General features: G+C 38.2%; 1 protein-coding gene across 2 annotated transcripts in view; it reads left to right on the plus strand.

The window, feature by feature from the left end:
• iqsec3a (IQ motif and Sec7 domain ArfGEF 3a) overlaps nt 1-13,687 on the plus strand; it is a 125,765-nt gene that overhangs the window by 104,556 nt on the left and 7,522 nt on the right. For both annotated transcript variants that reach the window (XM_031726513.2, XM_039600728.1), the window contains exons 8-12: nt 3,711-3,836; nt 5,089-5,188; nt 5,608-5,766; nt 9,696-9,788; nt 13,107-13,150. In XM_031726513.2, the coding sequence (XP_031582373.1) occupies nt 3,711-3,836; nt 5,089-5,188; nt 5,608-5,766; nt 9,696-9,788; nt 13,107-13,150 (522 nt within the window). The remainder of the gene's footprint in view (nt 1-3,710; nt 3,837-5,088; nt 5,189-5,607; nt 5,767-9,695; nt 9,789-13,106; nt 13,151-13,687) is intronic.

Raw genomic sequence — 13,687 nt, forward strand, 5'->3', positions numbered from 1 at the left:
CACATTTATTAGTCATTAAATGTCTCATCAGCAGCTCAATCATTACCTCAGGTCATTACGCGAGCTAGATACATCATTAACCACCGCTATCATTAGACTCATTTTTTAACAGTTTAAGGTTAAAAGACTTTAATGCAACCTCATTGCACATGAACTGAAATATGTATTTGAACATAACTCTGGAGGTTCTTTAGTTAAAAGTCAACTTCAGAGACACTTGGTACAGTTTTGTCTGTTTCAGACTGAACAAGTCTGAAGGCAGTAGACTTGGCAGACAGAAAGGCAGTCTTTAGCTTTATAACTGACTAATTACACTGATTCATATAGGAATGTACTGTCTGTGCCGGCTCGAAACACTGAAAGGGGTTTTTTTAAAAGCTGCAACAATAAAGAGACTTCTGTTTGAATCCGATCAAAGCTGAAGGCCTCCCAGTCTTATTTTTTAATGAAATATAGAAAAGACAGACAGATTTTTCCTCATGTGTGCTTGGTTTTTCAACACTTCAAACATTGCACCCAAATACTAGAGTTAACTTGAGATATTCCTTCAAAATTAAATTCAGATTCAGTTTTATTCAAAGTGAAGTCTCGACATAGCATTGGGTGTGCTAGCAGTTTGGGTTTAGTGGTTTAGTCCCAACTGAAATATTGTAGCATGCCTTATGAAATTCATCAAACATATTTCTGGAGCTGCTGTCCAGTGAAAAAGGGTGGCAGCGAAACTAAAAACCCGCAGATGTAGTTCCCAAGCTCTGCTTTGTAATCACTTGTATTAGCAAATGTTAGCATGCTAATGTGAGGAGTAAAGTTGTAAAGATTTGACCTGCTCAACGTTACCATCCACCGTGTCCATTATACACTTTTTATTGAATCGTTAAACGGGCACAAATGCAGAAGTTGCAGTAAGCTGTAGTAAAAGCAGAGGGAAATATTTAATTTCAAGCCAACATGAAAATAATCAGAGGAAAGAATTAAAAAACAGACATTATTAACAAATTTACATGTGTGTGTACATATATATATATATATATTAGCCACTTAGTTAAATTGTTTCTGACTACTGAGGACCCTGGAAGGCACTGCATATGTCTTTTGCCTTTATTATCTCCCCCTGATGGTAATGCAACTTCTGCATGCAGTTATGCAACTTCTGCATGTGTGTCCGTTTCACATTTTGAAGAGACAAAGCATGAAATAGACACAATGTACTGTCTATTACAGATTTTTCAGTGATGCAGGATGTTAAAGGTTTTGGCTTTTTGCAGTTTCTCTGAGCATTGCATGGTCTGACCTTTGGTCATGGATGAATTTGTTAGGATGTCCAACTCTGGGAACATTAAACGCTGTCTTGAATATTTTCCACTTGTGAAAAACCTTTTCACTGTAGAATGATGGACTTCAATTTGCATGAAAATGGCTTTATAATCCTTCCCAGATTGATGGACAGCAACACTTGTTTCTTTAAGATCTTTCCTGATAACTTTCTTCCTTGGCGTGTTAAAACACACCTGAATGCTCCAGACCAGCAAACTGCCAATGCTCTGGTTTTATAGATGTGCTTACACATCTGATGATCATTTAATCAAGTGCATTTAATTAGCAGCATCTGGCTGCTATTCTTAATTCCTCTGGAAGATGTAAGGGTGTACCTAGTTTCTCACACACTGCTACCTTTTCTTTTGGCTGAAAAAAAGGTCCAACTTTCTTGGTGCATCCATGTCACAAAAAGAAATGAGTGAGTCTTCATGTTTTAATTAATTTTAAATTCAATACCAATTGTCACGGTTGCTTTCCAAATGACATTGACTTTGAAAGTATTCCCTCCATCTTTTTTTTCCGGCTTACGCCTTTAAGTGTCTCTTAGTGATCGATGAGTAGCCATAGGATGACAGAGGGAGTGCTGTCAAAGCCAAAACAATGATGGATTGTTGTGATAGGAAGTGACTGTTGCTGCCAATGGCGGCCGTCTGCTATAAAAAGAACGAGTCTTAAATAAAGTTTCTTCTATTGAAATAATAACCCAGCCAACAGTCTCTGTACTCTGAATTATAAACACCTTATCTACTATTACTCCAGAAGGATGTGGCACACAAATATGATGAATTTTCCTGTATAACTAGTAAATAATTGATGATTTGATGAAAGCCGTATTACAGCCTTTGATGAATGAGATGAGGTAGCTTTATATCTAAACATGTGAACGTTTTTTTTATATTTGTTTTTATTTTATTTTTTTATTTGAAGTCAATCAGTTGCCTATAAATATATTGGCATCTGTTGTCAAGCTGTTTCTTAATAATACTTTTTTGGGGGGAATGAGCAAGAGGCATTTCAGGGTAATGATGTCTTTACATGTTTCTGACATTAGTATAATGAGAAAGCAGGCTGGCTGTGGAAGGCTGGGCTCGAGTCGGTATACCCTGCAGTGATGAGCGAGCAGGAGAAAAGGAGACAGAGGCTATGTGTGTACTCAATGCATTGCAAATTATTCTCTCAGAGCAGAGGGAAGGAAACTTTGAAATGCACACAGGGAAAATTGCACAGGGGCTGTGTATATTTGTATTTTACCCTGAAGAGGGATCAACTCCACATCTACTCTGCTGCTTTTTGGATTTTTGCAGAACACAGAAAGCTGGACCAGACAAGGCAGAGACAAGTGTGTGAAAGGGTGACAACATGATTAGATCACTCCTCCGAAGGCAGTCTGTTTTGGGGGTTTTTGGGGGGGGGGTTGCAGTGTAATCTGCTTAAATTTGAAAAAGCACCTTAGTTGAAGAGGAGATGCCAAATGTTTTCAGACAAACGGAGCATTTTGTGAATAAAAAAAACCGACCCACACCTGTAAGCACAGGGCTGCCATCTATGCTAATAGAGTTTTGTCTTATGTAGGATCCAGTAACTAAACAACAAGAAGTATATTGCAGAAATAAAACTAACAGGATTTGGCAACAACTCATATTTTTCTTTTTTCTTTTTGTACAAGCAGCCTGTGGCAAAACATCCCTCTTTGAGGACTACCACAGCTACTAGAATCAGGCAGAACAAGCATCACTGTAGGAACACAAACGCAAAATATGACATTTGGAACACAGAAAGTGAATCTTCCTCTTGTCTTCTTCATCTTTTATTTTTAAGAAACCTGTTATAATCCCACTAGCAATAAAAAGGAGTTTTGTTTGGACTGGTGCAAAGACGCCAACAGCTCACTCTCATAAACAATGCATTGCAAAGATATGTGCTAGATAAGAAAACATACAAAATATATTTGCTTTTGGTGTTTTATTTTATTGTTATATTAAACTGGGATTCGTCTTTGCCAAGAGGGAACGCCGAACTTCAGACAGACAAAACCTAAGTAAAGAATCCTAAAATGTAAACCTGGATTTGTGGAAATATTCTCCTCAAGAGGGCACAGATTCTGTTCTTAAGCTTTATAACCATTCTCTCTCTTAGCTGTTGCTGTAAATTACCATTTCAAAGTACTCTTAAGACTAAGAAATAAGTGTCCATGTCACTAAGTTGTCTCATTTTGTGCTTAATGGAGTTTTTTCTACTACAGCAGCCTTGCATCTCTTAGCTTTGGGAGGAAATTTTGATTTAGGTCTTCCAGCTTGTCTTTTTCTGATTTTTTTTGAATTATTTTAAAACATCCCATCAATGTCTTTAATATGATCTTTGATGGCTGGGTCTCCCTTTGTGTTCATATTCAGGTTCTCTCTGTCCCTCATAGAAGACTAGTGTGCTGTAGTCGACTTTTTGAGGTGACAGACGTCAACAAGGCCCAAAAACAAGCAGCACACCAGAGAGAAGTCTTCCTCTTCAATGATCTCCTTGTGGTAAGTACACAAAAAGCCTTACACTTTATTAAATTGACAATCATTATGAGATATTCAGTATAAAAATACTCATCCTGAGAGTTTCTTTTCCTTCTTCTGCACACAATCAGACTTTGAAGTTGCTTATTTAGTTATGACAGCTGCAGTCCAACAATCCTTACTTTGGTTCCAGCTTTTCGCAGTGCTTGTCTTTTTTATGTTATTTCATAACTCTGGCGTCTCCAGCCATTTCTTTTAATTATAGTAAGCAAATAATAATAATCAAAGATCTTTCCTCTACAGATCTGCTTCAAAGGCTGGTAATATAGTTTCATTTCACTTGAGGACAGCACAGATTAGCTGCTCATTTGATCCAAAGTTATACAGATGTGGGAATTATCAAAGGTTTAAATGTTGGACATAATGTTCTCATTAAGAGGCGCATAGGAGTTATCTATCCAATGTATTTAACTGCCCTCATAATTATGTCAAATGCCGCAACATACAGGAAAGGCAAAAAGCAGCATAGCCATATTACTTCACTTTCTATGGAGGCATAAAAGTAATTGGGACCTGCAGGAGAGGTTGTTAAAAGTCCAATTTGAAGTAAAAGACGAAAGAAGCTATCGTCCAACATCACAGTGCAATTCTGTTCATTTGGCACTAAAAGTTAGCGGAGCGATATATTTCGCAAGGATGTTTTCTCGTGACAGCTTTGAAAGCGGGACAGAAGTTGTCTTTGAAAAATTTTCACTATGGGATGAAAGTGAAGGGGACTTCTCTTTGAATTTGGCCCCTATTACAGCAGCTTGAAAATGTCAAGAAGTGTTTAAAGTGCCAATGTGATGTATTGGTTTAATACGCCTTTCCTGGTAAATTATGCCTCACAGTAGCGCTGGAAAACAGATTTGCCTCATCTTTCTCTATCTGGAAGGTCATTCAGTGGAAAAAAAAGAGCTCCATAACATCCACGATATATCCTGATATAAGCTTGCTAAGCTGTTGTTTTTAATACAAATTAGAGCACTGGTGCACAATCTGAAACACTTGGAAGGTTGTAGCGTACATTAATATTGACTATCCGCTCTCGATGTTTTTAAAAGTTCAAATAGTTTGTTCTTTCGCAACTGCCTTTGATTTTGTTATGCGATATGGAAATCTCTGTGACAGCGAGATTTTTGGACGTGTTCAGAACATGGAACAAGGAATTAAATAGGCAGTTCTGTCATTCAAACAGTTTACTACAAGGCTCATGGTGTTGTTATTTCTACAGATCTTGAAGCTTTGTCCAAAGAAGAAGAGCTCCGCGGCCTACACTTTCTGCAAAGCCATGGGACTACTTGGCATGCAGTTTCACCTTTTTGAAAACGAATGTAAGTCACAATGCTGGTATGAAAAAACAAATCCCCGCTTGATATCTCCATATGTCATTGCTAAAACGTACCATTTCCAAGCTTGCACACAGAAAAAATATCTGTTGAAATTCGAAGCGAAGGACTGTATAATTTGTTGCTTTATTTTAAAGGGCTTATTTTAAGCACAATAGTCTTTTTATTTTTTTCTGACAGCATCAGACTAGTATCAGTTTTATACCAATCTTGCATTTCAATTTCTGGAAATGTCACTCTCCCAGTCCCATTCAGTACATGCTGCACGACATTTTTGCAAGCAAGCCCAAGTTTGCAGCTCAGAGTGACCTTTAGAAGTCTTTTTATGATCACACTTGTAACTAAGACACCCAGGAAAGTAGTTTAGATATGCTTTTCACTCAACAGTTTAATGTACTCCGCAGACTACCCCCATGGAATCACCATCCTCTCACCATTCGGATCAGACAAGAAGCAGGTATTAAACTTCTGTGCTCAAAGTGCCGAGGAGCTGCTCAAGTTTGTGGAAGACCTAAAGGAATCAATCGCAGAAGTGACGGAGATGGAGCAGATACGCATCGAGTGTAAGAATCTTTCTAAATTGTCCATATCACTCAATCAGTGCTCATAGTACAGCGATTTAATTGTTGTTATTACTTGGAATGATGTAAAGCCATTCAGTGTGTTGAGCATTTGAGTATAATCGTCAACTTTGTGTCTATTCCTTTTGTGGCAATACTCCCTACAACTGAAGAAGGGTCAAATGCTATTACATTTTGCACCAAATCAATAATTTCATATCTTGGGGTGTTAGAGATCTTCTTAGATGTGAGAATCAATATATCTTTTTTGGGTTTTTTGTATTATGTGCAAACTACTTGTCTGTGTCCCATTTGTGTAGTTTCAGACTGAGTTTTGAAAGAAAAAAAACCTTCTGATGCACTGCAGCTCAAACACACTGCAGGGGGGCAATGATACGGAGGTGAAAATAGGTCAGGGCTCCTCAAAGCAGCCAGGCATCTGACTTGCTCGGACTTGTGCGCGCTTGAAATTCTCTAGACAATGAGTCACTGCAACTTACACATGGACAACCTGAGTGTACGCAGCCAAGCTCCTGCCAGTGGGCTTCAAAGAGAGGATCCCTGCTGGGTTCTGATGCAGTTGCCTTACCCTCGATAGAGCGGGAGGCCCTGCAGCCAGGGGGGAGCAGGCAACAACATACGCAGATAGGCAGGTGTTGACAGAAGGAAATTATTTTTCTCTTGGAGCTGTGTAAAGGCTGGAATAACTTGTGCTAAAACATAAGAGAGTGCATGTTGGGACACATTTATTATATTTGCAAAGACAAACTTTTTCTCAGGTGGTGATAGATAAACATTTTGAAAACAAGAAAGAGCTGTCACCTGAACACACAAACTTCCCATCGTTTTCCTCCAAGGGGCTTCATTTTGTCAGCAGATTAGTAAACAGCCCTGCGGCAAGCTCACTTCTGTTTCGAGTTTCCCTCTTTGAAATTTTTTCCCCTTTTGCTGCTGTTTTTAATAAAGGTAAATTAAATATTGTCATAATTCTTTGCCACCACAGAATTTCTTAGTTTCGCCCCAGTTTTATACCAAATTGCTGTACACAGAATTTTAAGCCCAACCTAAAAATTACACTGACTGAGTGTGCCAGTGCAACAGCATTAAGCATGCAAGCTTATTATTCATCAGATTTTTGCTGCTTCTTCTTCTTCGCATTATTATTCTTACTGAGTGTGTCAGTAGCATTAAAGCTCACAATTTATTAGCTGTCAGATTTTATCTTATCATCATTATTATTATTATTATTATTGCTATTATTATTCCACCTAAAATTTTGACATCCTTCAGCTTTGAGAACCCCCCACAGAAGTTATACCAAGATCCACAGCTCCAGTGAGAATAGTACGCAATGGCTTTTGGTAACAATTTGTCATATAGATTTCCATATTCATAATTCAAAGTTTATTTGGGTTACAAGGCTTTGGATTTCTTTTCACAGGAGCAATTAAAGTTTCATAAAGAATTAGATTTAAAACAGAACAGTGTAGCAATATCACCTAGAAAATACTTACTTTCACAAATGCCATTAAAGCCCACCTTTTTCCCACCACCTTGCTTATAGCCAATAAATATAAAACAGGTTCTGGAATTTCACAATACAAATGTGAAACTTTTGTATTTTATACTTGGGAAGTCTCTGGCACTCGTGATGAATCGATTCTTCCGATATCACTTGTAACTTTTCTTCGAGACCCACTTCCAGTGTCTCTCTCAGTTGTTTGGACGGTAGACTCACACCTCCTGTTCTTTTTACGGACTTTAGTCACCATAGCAACTGGGGACTGGTGTCACCCTTTCTCTCAATTTAAAACTCATCATGGCTGATCCAGTGGGGATCGGTGTGTCCTGTTTTTGTTGACGCTTTGATGCAATTCAGCACAACTGTTGTTCATCGTAAGATCAATTTTATTCAAAGTCTTGTTGACTTTGAATAAAATAGAATTTTGCTAGACTTTCAAATGAAAAACTGCTTATCAGGGCTTGTAAATACCACTGGATTTTCAGGACTTTCAAAACAAAAGCTCAAATATTAAACTGGCGTTTCATCAGATGTTTTTAGTTGTCGCTTTCAAACAGACTTGGTGATGGATACACATGGTCTACACTTTGTTTCATCTTTAAAAGAAGACTAATCAGAATGCATTCTTCAAAATAGAAGCTTACACATACTAAAAACACTTAACTGGGATAATAAAAGGTAGCGGCTGCCTTAGTGGTTCCTGTTATGACCACTATTATATAAACAGAATGTATTTACATGTTCTGAACTTTCAATAAAATTAATAATAAAAATGACATTTGAACACTTTTCCAATAGTCCAATTCATACTCTGCATGTTTTTTCACCTTTCCAATAATTGTAGCCAAATTATACTTTACTGTCAAAATAAAACCTTAAAAAATATTAAAGCTGACTTTCAAGGCTTATAAAACATGACAGTTTTTATATATAATTCATTATCCTGAGGCTCCCTGAGTAGCTCAATTTATGCCTACTACTGTGGCCCTTAAAAATAAAATGTCCCTGATATCTTTTCGCTGTCTCTTTATCTAGCTTTTTTTTGAGATACTTACATTAAGCTTAAACTTTGCAACCTCCAGAAAAAAATTCTTGTTATCTGATGGTTCATCATAAATCATCATCCTGTTTCATCCTATTAGCTGCTGACAACTCAAATGGCAGCAGGTACATTAGCACACTTTTTTAGTTTTAGCTTTTTCTTACTTATACTCACCAGCCACCTTCGGTACATATTAGGTACACATATATATTTAGCCAAGCAAGTGGCAACTCAATGCATGCAGATGTGGTGAAGATGTAAGGGTTAGAGGAGAGGCAACAGTAACTTGTTACAACCGAGGTATGCAAAAGAGCATTTCTGAATGCGTAACACCCCAAACCTTAAAGCAGATTGGCAAAAGCAGCAAAAATATTAACAGCTGTTTGGCTAATGGCAAATTATCAAGACAGTGAGAGATTGTTAGCAATCTATAGTATCTTCTCAGTGCATGCTGCTAGGCATTGTTAAGATGCTGTTATGCCAGGCATGCATTCACCTAAAATAGCTGGGCTTAAGTTTGGTTGGTCCAACTGCTGTAAAGTCGATACTTAGACTGGTCTTTCCAGGGTTTAACTAAAGTTACACAAATCACTGACATTAAAAACAGTGAATAGTCCTGCGTGTAAATCCAACTTTACGTTATGGACAGTTTCCCTCTTTAACTACGGAAAAGTGCATATTAAAATCATAATGCTTTGGTAATGAGCCATAGTGTTTTAATAATGAAAAAAAAAACATAATTATAGCCACTATAATAATTGTATTGAAAGTACAACTACATTTCAAACCCAAGGAATCGTTTTATTGTTGGATTTTTCATCAGTCATAGCAGATGTTGTATTGCACATGTGACTTTACAAGAAACATCCAAGTAAATTACTGATTCAATACAATGAAAATAAAGACTGTATATATTTTTTGTTTTCTATTGGTGGAACTTGAGCTTATTATTTTTTTCCCTTTCCGTTGATCTCTTATTCTCAGAATGCAGACATGTTGTACCGCACCCTCAAAGTCTCACCTGGCAGTTTTGTGGCTCAGCATCAAAATTAGAATGCAGTGTTGTGTTGGAAACAAAACAACATTTAGTCATGATGATTGGAAATGACATGCAATTACCATCAAGTGTGAAGTTTAATTAGCGAGATGAAGAGGTGTGTGTTGAGAATGGAGAAGAGAGTGGGTGGGAGAGGCAACAGGAGAAATGTGCATGAGTGTGTATGTGTATGTGCTCGCTTTTGAAGGATGAAATGTTCCTGGTTAATTTTGTTGCTCTTACCCATCATCATCCACCAGTCTATCAACTTCCTTTCTCTCTCTGTCACGGTGATTATGAGGATGATCATTTTTGTTTTCTGCTCTCTGCAGGGGAGCTGGAAAAGCAGCAGGGAGCCAAGACACACTCGGTAAAGAACAACGGCACACAGCTAGAGCTTCGCAGTAAACAGGGCTCCCCATCAGGTGTGTGTGTGTGTGTGTGCATACTGTTGCTTATTGAATCCCACTGGAGAGACACCAACTGCGCTGTTAATTTGTTTACCTGCTGCTGTTTTTATGAACTTGATCATATCTTTAAAAACTAGGCATTACCTGTAGCATTTAACATCAAGAACACTGTGTAATTTAAGATGCACACAATACTTGCAAAGACTGTAAATGCGCAAAAATCACCTTTTGCTAAGCCTCGCCTAGTTTCAGGTGTAGTTACTAGTCCTCCAAAGTCTCATGAAATGGGGTATAGTCTCTCAAACAATGTCTTTCTCAAAGTAAACTAAACTGGGCTTCTCAGCTCTAGTTCTCTCTTTCACAGCTTACTAGTTGTCACCAAATGTTATGAAACTGTCTCATTTTAAAAAGAGAACCAGGTGAAAGGGTCTTAGATCTACACTTAATGAATACAAGCTCAATAAATGAGAATTCAAATTAGATTTTTTTGTAACAGGACTTTTTTTCCCCCTTGATCATGAAAGAATGAAATATTCATAGTACTCACAATACTTTCTACACCATAATATGAATTACACTCACTGGCCTCTTCATTAGATATATCTGATCAACTCCTTGCTAGCACAATTATCTAATCAGCCAATCACATGGCAGCAATTCAACTCAGTGGTCAAGATGACCTGGTGAAGTTCAAACCAAACGTTAAAATGGTGAAGGAATGTGATTTAGGGGACTTTGAAGGTGTTATGGTGATTGGTACTAAACAGCCTGGTCTGAGTCTTTTACAAACTGTTGATCTGCTGGGATTTTCCCAAACAACCAGTTCTCTGGATAAAAATACCTTGTTGATGCCAGAGTTCAGCAGAGAAAGTCCAGAATAAAGAAGAATATCTCTGATTGTACAACATGTCAAACCTTGAAGTAAATGGGCTACAGAAGCCAAAGGCCACACAAGGTGCCGCTACTGTCAGCTATGAATAGGAAACTGTGGCCACAGTTCATACAGGCTCTAAAATTAGACAACAGGAAAAAAAAACGTTGCTTGGTCTGGTGAGTTTCAATTTCTGCCCCGACATTCAATGGCAGCATAGCTCGTTCCTGCCTTGCATTAATGGTTCAGGCTGGTGGAGGTGTAGTGGTGTGGTTCTTTTCAGTTGGCTCCTTATTACAAATTGAAAATGGTTTAACCACCACATATACATTAGTATCGTTGCTTTATCATTTCTTTATGACCACCCGTCCAGCATATAACAACCATGTCACAGAGGTCAAATCACCTCAAAGTGGTTTCTTTAACATTTGCACTCTATGGGCTCTACATTCACCAGAGATCAAAAAATAAATCGCTTTTGCGATGAGAATCTCATCATGCATGTGCAGCCAACAAATCTGCAACAACTGTGTGATGCTATCATGTCAATATAGACCAAAGTTCCCAGCCCCTGCTAAATCTGTGGCATGGAGTATTAAGGCAGCTCTGCAGACAAAACAATCAAACAACAATCAAACTTGGAACTAGCAAGATGTATCTAATAAAGTGGCTAGTGAGTGTATCGGTTAAGGTTGTTGCCACTTGTCACGGTTTAGTGCTGTGGCGGGCAGGATGAGGACCCAAACGCAGGACTCACGGAAACAGAAGGGTGAACTTAAAGAAGCAGCTAACTAACTAAGTACTGAAACACTGGAAAATTAGGAACAAGGAACTTAGAGCAATGGAAACCAGAAACACAAAGAAACTCACACAGCACATGGAGTTGTGCAACACAACAACAAGCAGGGGAAGACTGAGGACTAAAATACAGAGGCAGGATAACAAGAAGATGGGGAACAGGTGGAAATACAGCTGGGACTAATCAGACATAATAAGACAGAGGGAAAGCAAAACTCATAACACTGAACACAGGACACAAGACTATCAAAGTAAAACGGGAAACAAGAGATATCCACAAAGACACAAACTTGACACTGACTGAGACACAGGGAACAAGAAACACAGAGCACAGAAACAGAAACCAAGAGACTAGAATGAAACTAATGAAATCAAAGCCTATTAATAACACAAAAACACCGGGTAACTGACCGAGATACGACTATGCTGTTACTGGATCCAGCAGTAGATCCTAAAAAGTAGCCAAAAACCATGTAAAAGTTTTGCATTAATTTTTAAGTAATTTTAAAAATAAACTTTTATTTGTCATGAACACATAGGGTTGTATAACCAAAATCTTCTTATCGTCTATTCATGCTTCTTACAAAATGCTGACGTTAAAGACATATAATAATAAACACTGTTTTATTGGGCACTCTTCTGAATGAGGTTACAAGGTGGCTTCCGGACAGCAGTTCAGTATGTGAGGCTCTTTGAGTGTGTTTGAATCATAGGTACACAGAAGGGAGAGAGGGACAGCCTGTGTCCTATAGCCATCCCAATAACTGCAAGCCATAGGATATTTCACATCTTTGAGTTCAAATTCAATAACTGCAACACCAAAACACAGGAGACATTATCTCTGGAAGTTCCTTACACTCAATCTGAACTGGAACACTTGTTTCCTTCCTTCCTTAGCATTCTTGTACTATGCTGCATCACAGCTTGAAGATGGATGCATTTGTTCCATTAGTAAAGCTTTAAAGTTGCATGAATGCAGTTGTGAGTGTGATGGTATTTCTAGGTGAATGATTTTCATTACTTGTATCTTGTGTTTATGTCATTTGTCCTCAAAAGAGAGCTTGACATCAGTAGCATTTTCTTAATGTGTGAGGCTAACTAATTGCCTGCATGGCATTATGATAAAGAGACAGGAGATCAGACTGTTTCATTTTAACACAGTAATGACTTGGAGGGTTAGCATTACCTGTAACAAGTTAAATTTATACTTTGTTAACATTTTTCCTTTTTTGCAAGAGAGGATAAGTGATAGTTTTGGCTTTTTGTGGAGGGTAACTTCCCCAACTCCAATAAAAAGAGGTCAGTTACATGAATAAATTCTGATGTGGCAGCATCACGGACTATAACTACAATTGATGTAAAGTTAATGATATTTATAGACTAGCTCTACAGTAGCAAACATCCGTAAAATATGCTGTTTATGCGATTCCTTAAAATTTCAAAAGCCTGCCATGAAAAGTCACTGATGCTAAGCTCTGATTGTACCTTTGCTTTTTAGAGAGGGGTTTACTGAATTTTCACTTGCTTCTAGAAGTTCTTCCACATACTGATTGATTGCATGCTTGCTTCAAGCAAGTCTAAAATTCCTTATCTTTATCTTGGAAAAAAAGAGTGATTTTGCCACCACCTTTGTCCCTTTTTCCCTTCTGTTTTCCCCCCTGCAGGACACCAGGAGATAGATGACAGAAGTGGACACAATGCAGTAGAGGTAAGTGCCTAATAATAGGCTTATGTCCCAAACAACAGGTAAGTGAGTGCAGTGAGAGTCTTTGCAGTGGCAGTATCGAGGTAGGACAAGATAAACTCAGGAGTATCTTTAGGATTAGAAGCGTCAAGCAAGTGTGGGTGAAGAGTGCGTGAGAGAACGAGTGCTGCTGGGTAACGTGCAGCGGGCATGTGAGGTAACCCAATCAAACAAAATATTAGATAAAAGGACTCCTTTGTCGTGTAAAAATTAAATATGATGGCTCGGGAGAATTAATACACTCACAGCGGTCAGAGCAGGTTGTCCTCACGATGAAAACACATCAGGCTTAAATATTATCTGGAAGCCAAAAAAAGAAATAGGTTGTAATTAGTTTCGCAAGCTCAGGCAGAAATTGTGACTCCTTTGGGGCCTTTCAAGAAAATGAAAAAAAAGGCTGGGGAAAGCTGAGGACATGTGTGAAATGCATTTACTGTGTGTGTACCCGCATGCAGCATTGAGACCTTAATTAACACAGCAGCATGCAGGCGGATAATTTTA

Source organism: Oreochromis aureus, linkage group 17 (genome assembly GCF_013358895.1).
Source record: "Oreochromis aureus strain Israel breed Guangdong linkage group 17, ZZ_aureus, whole genome shotgun sequence".
Taxonomy (NCBI): Eukaryota; Metazoa; Chordata; class Actinopteri; order Cichliformes; family Cichlidae; genus Oreochromis; species Oreochromis aureus.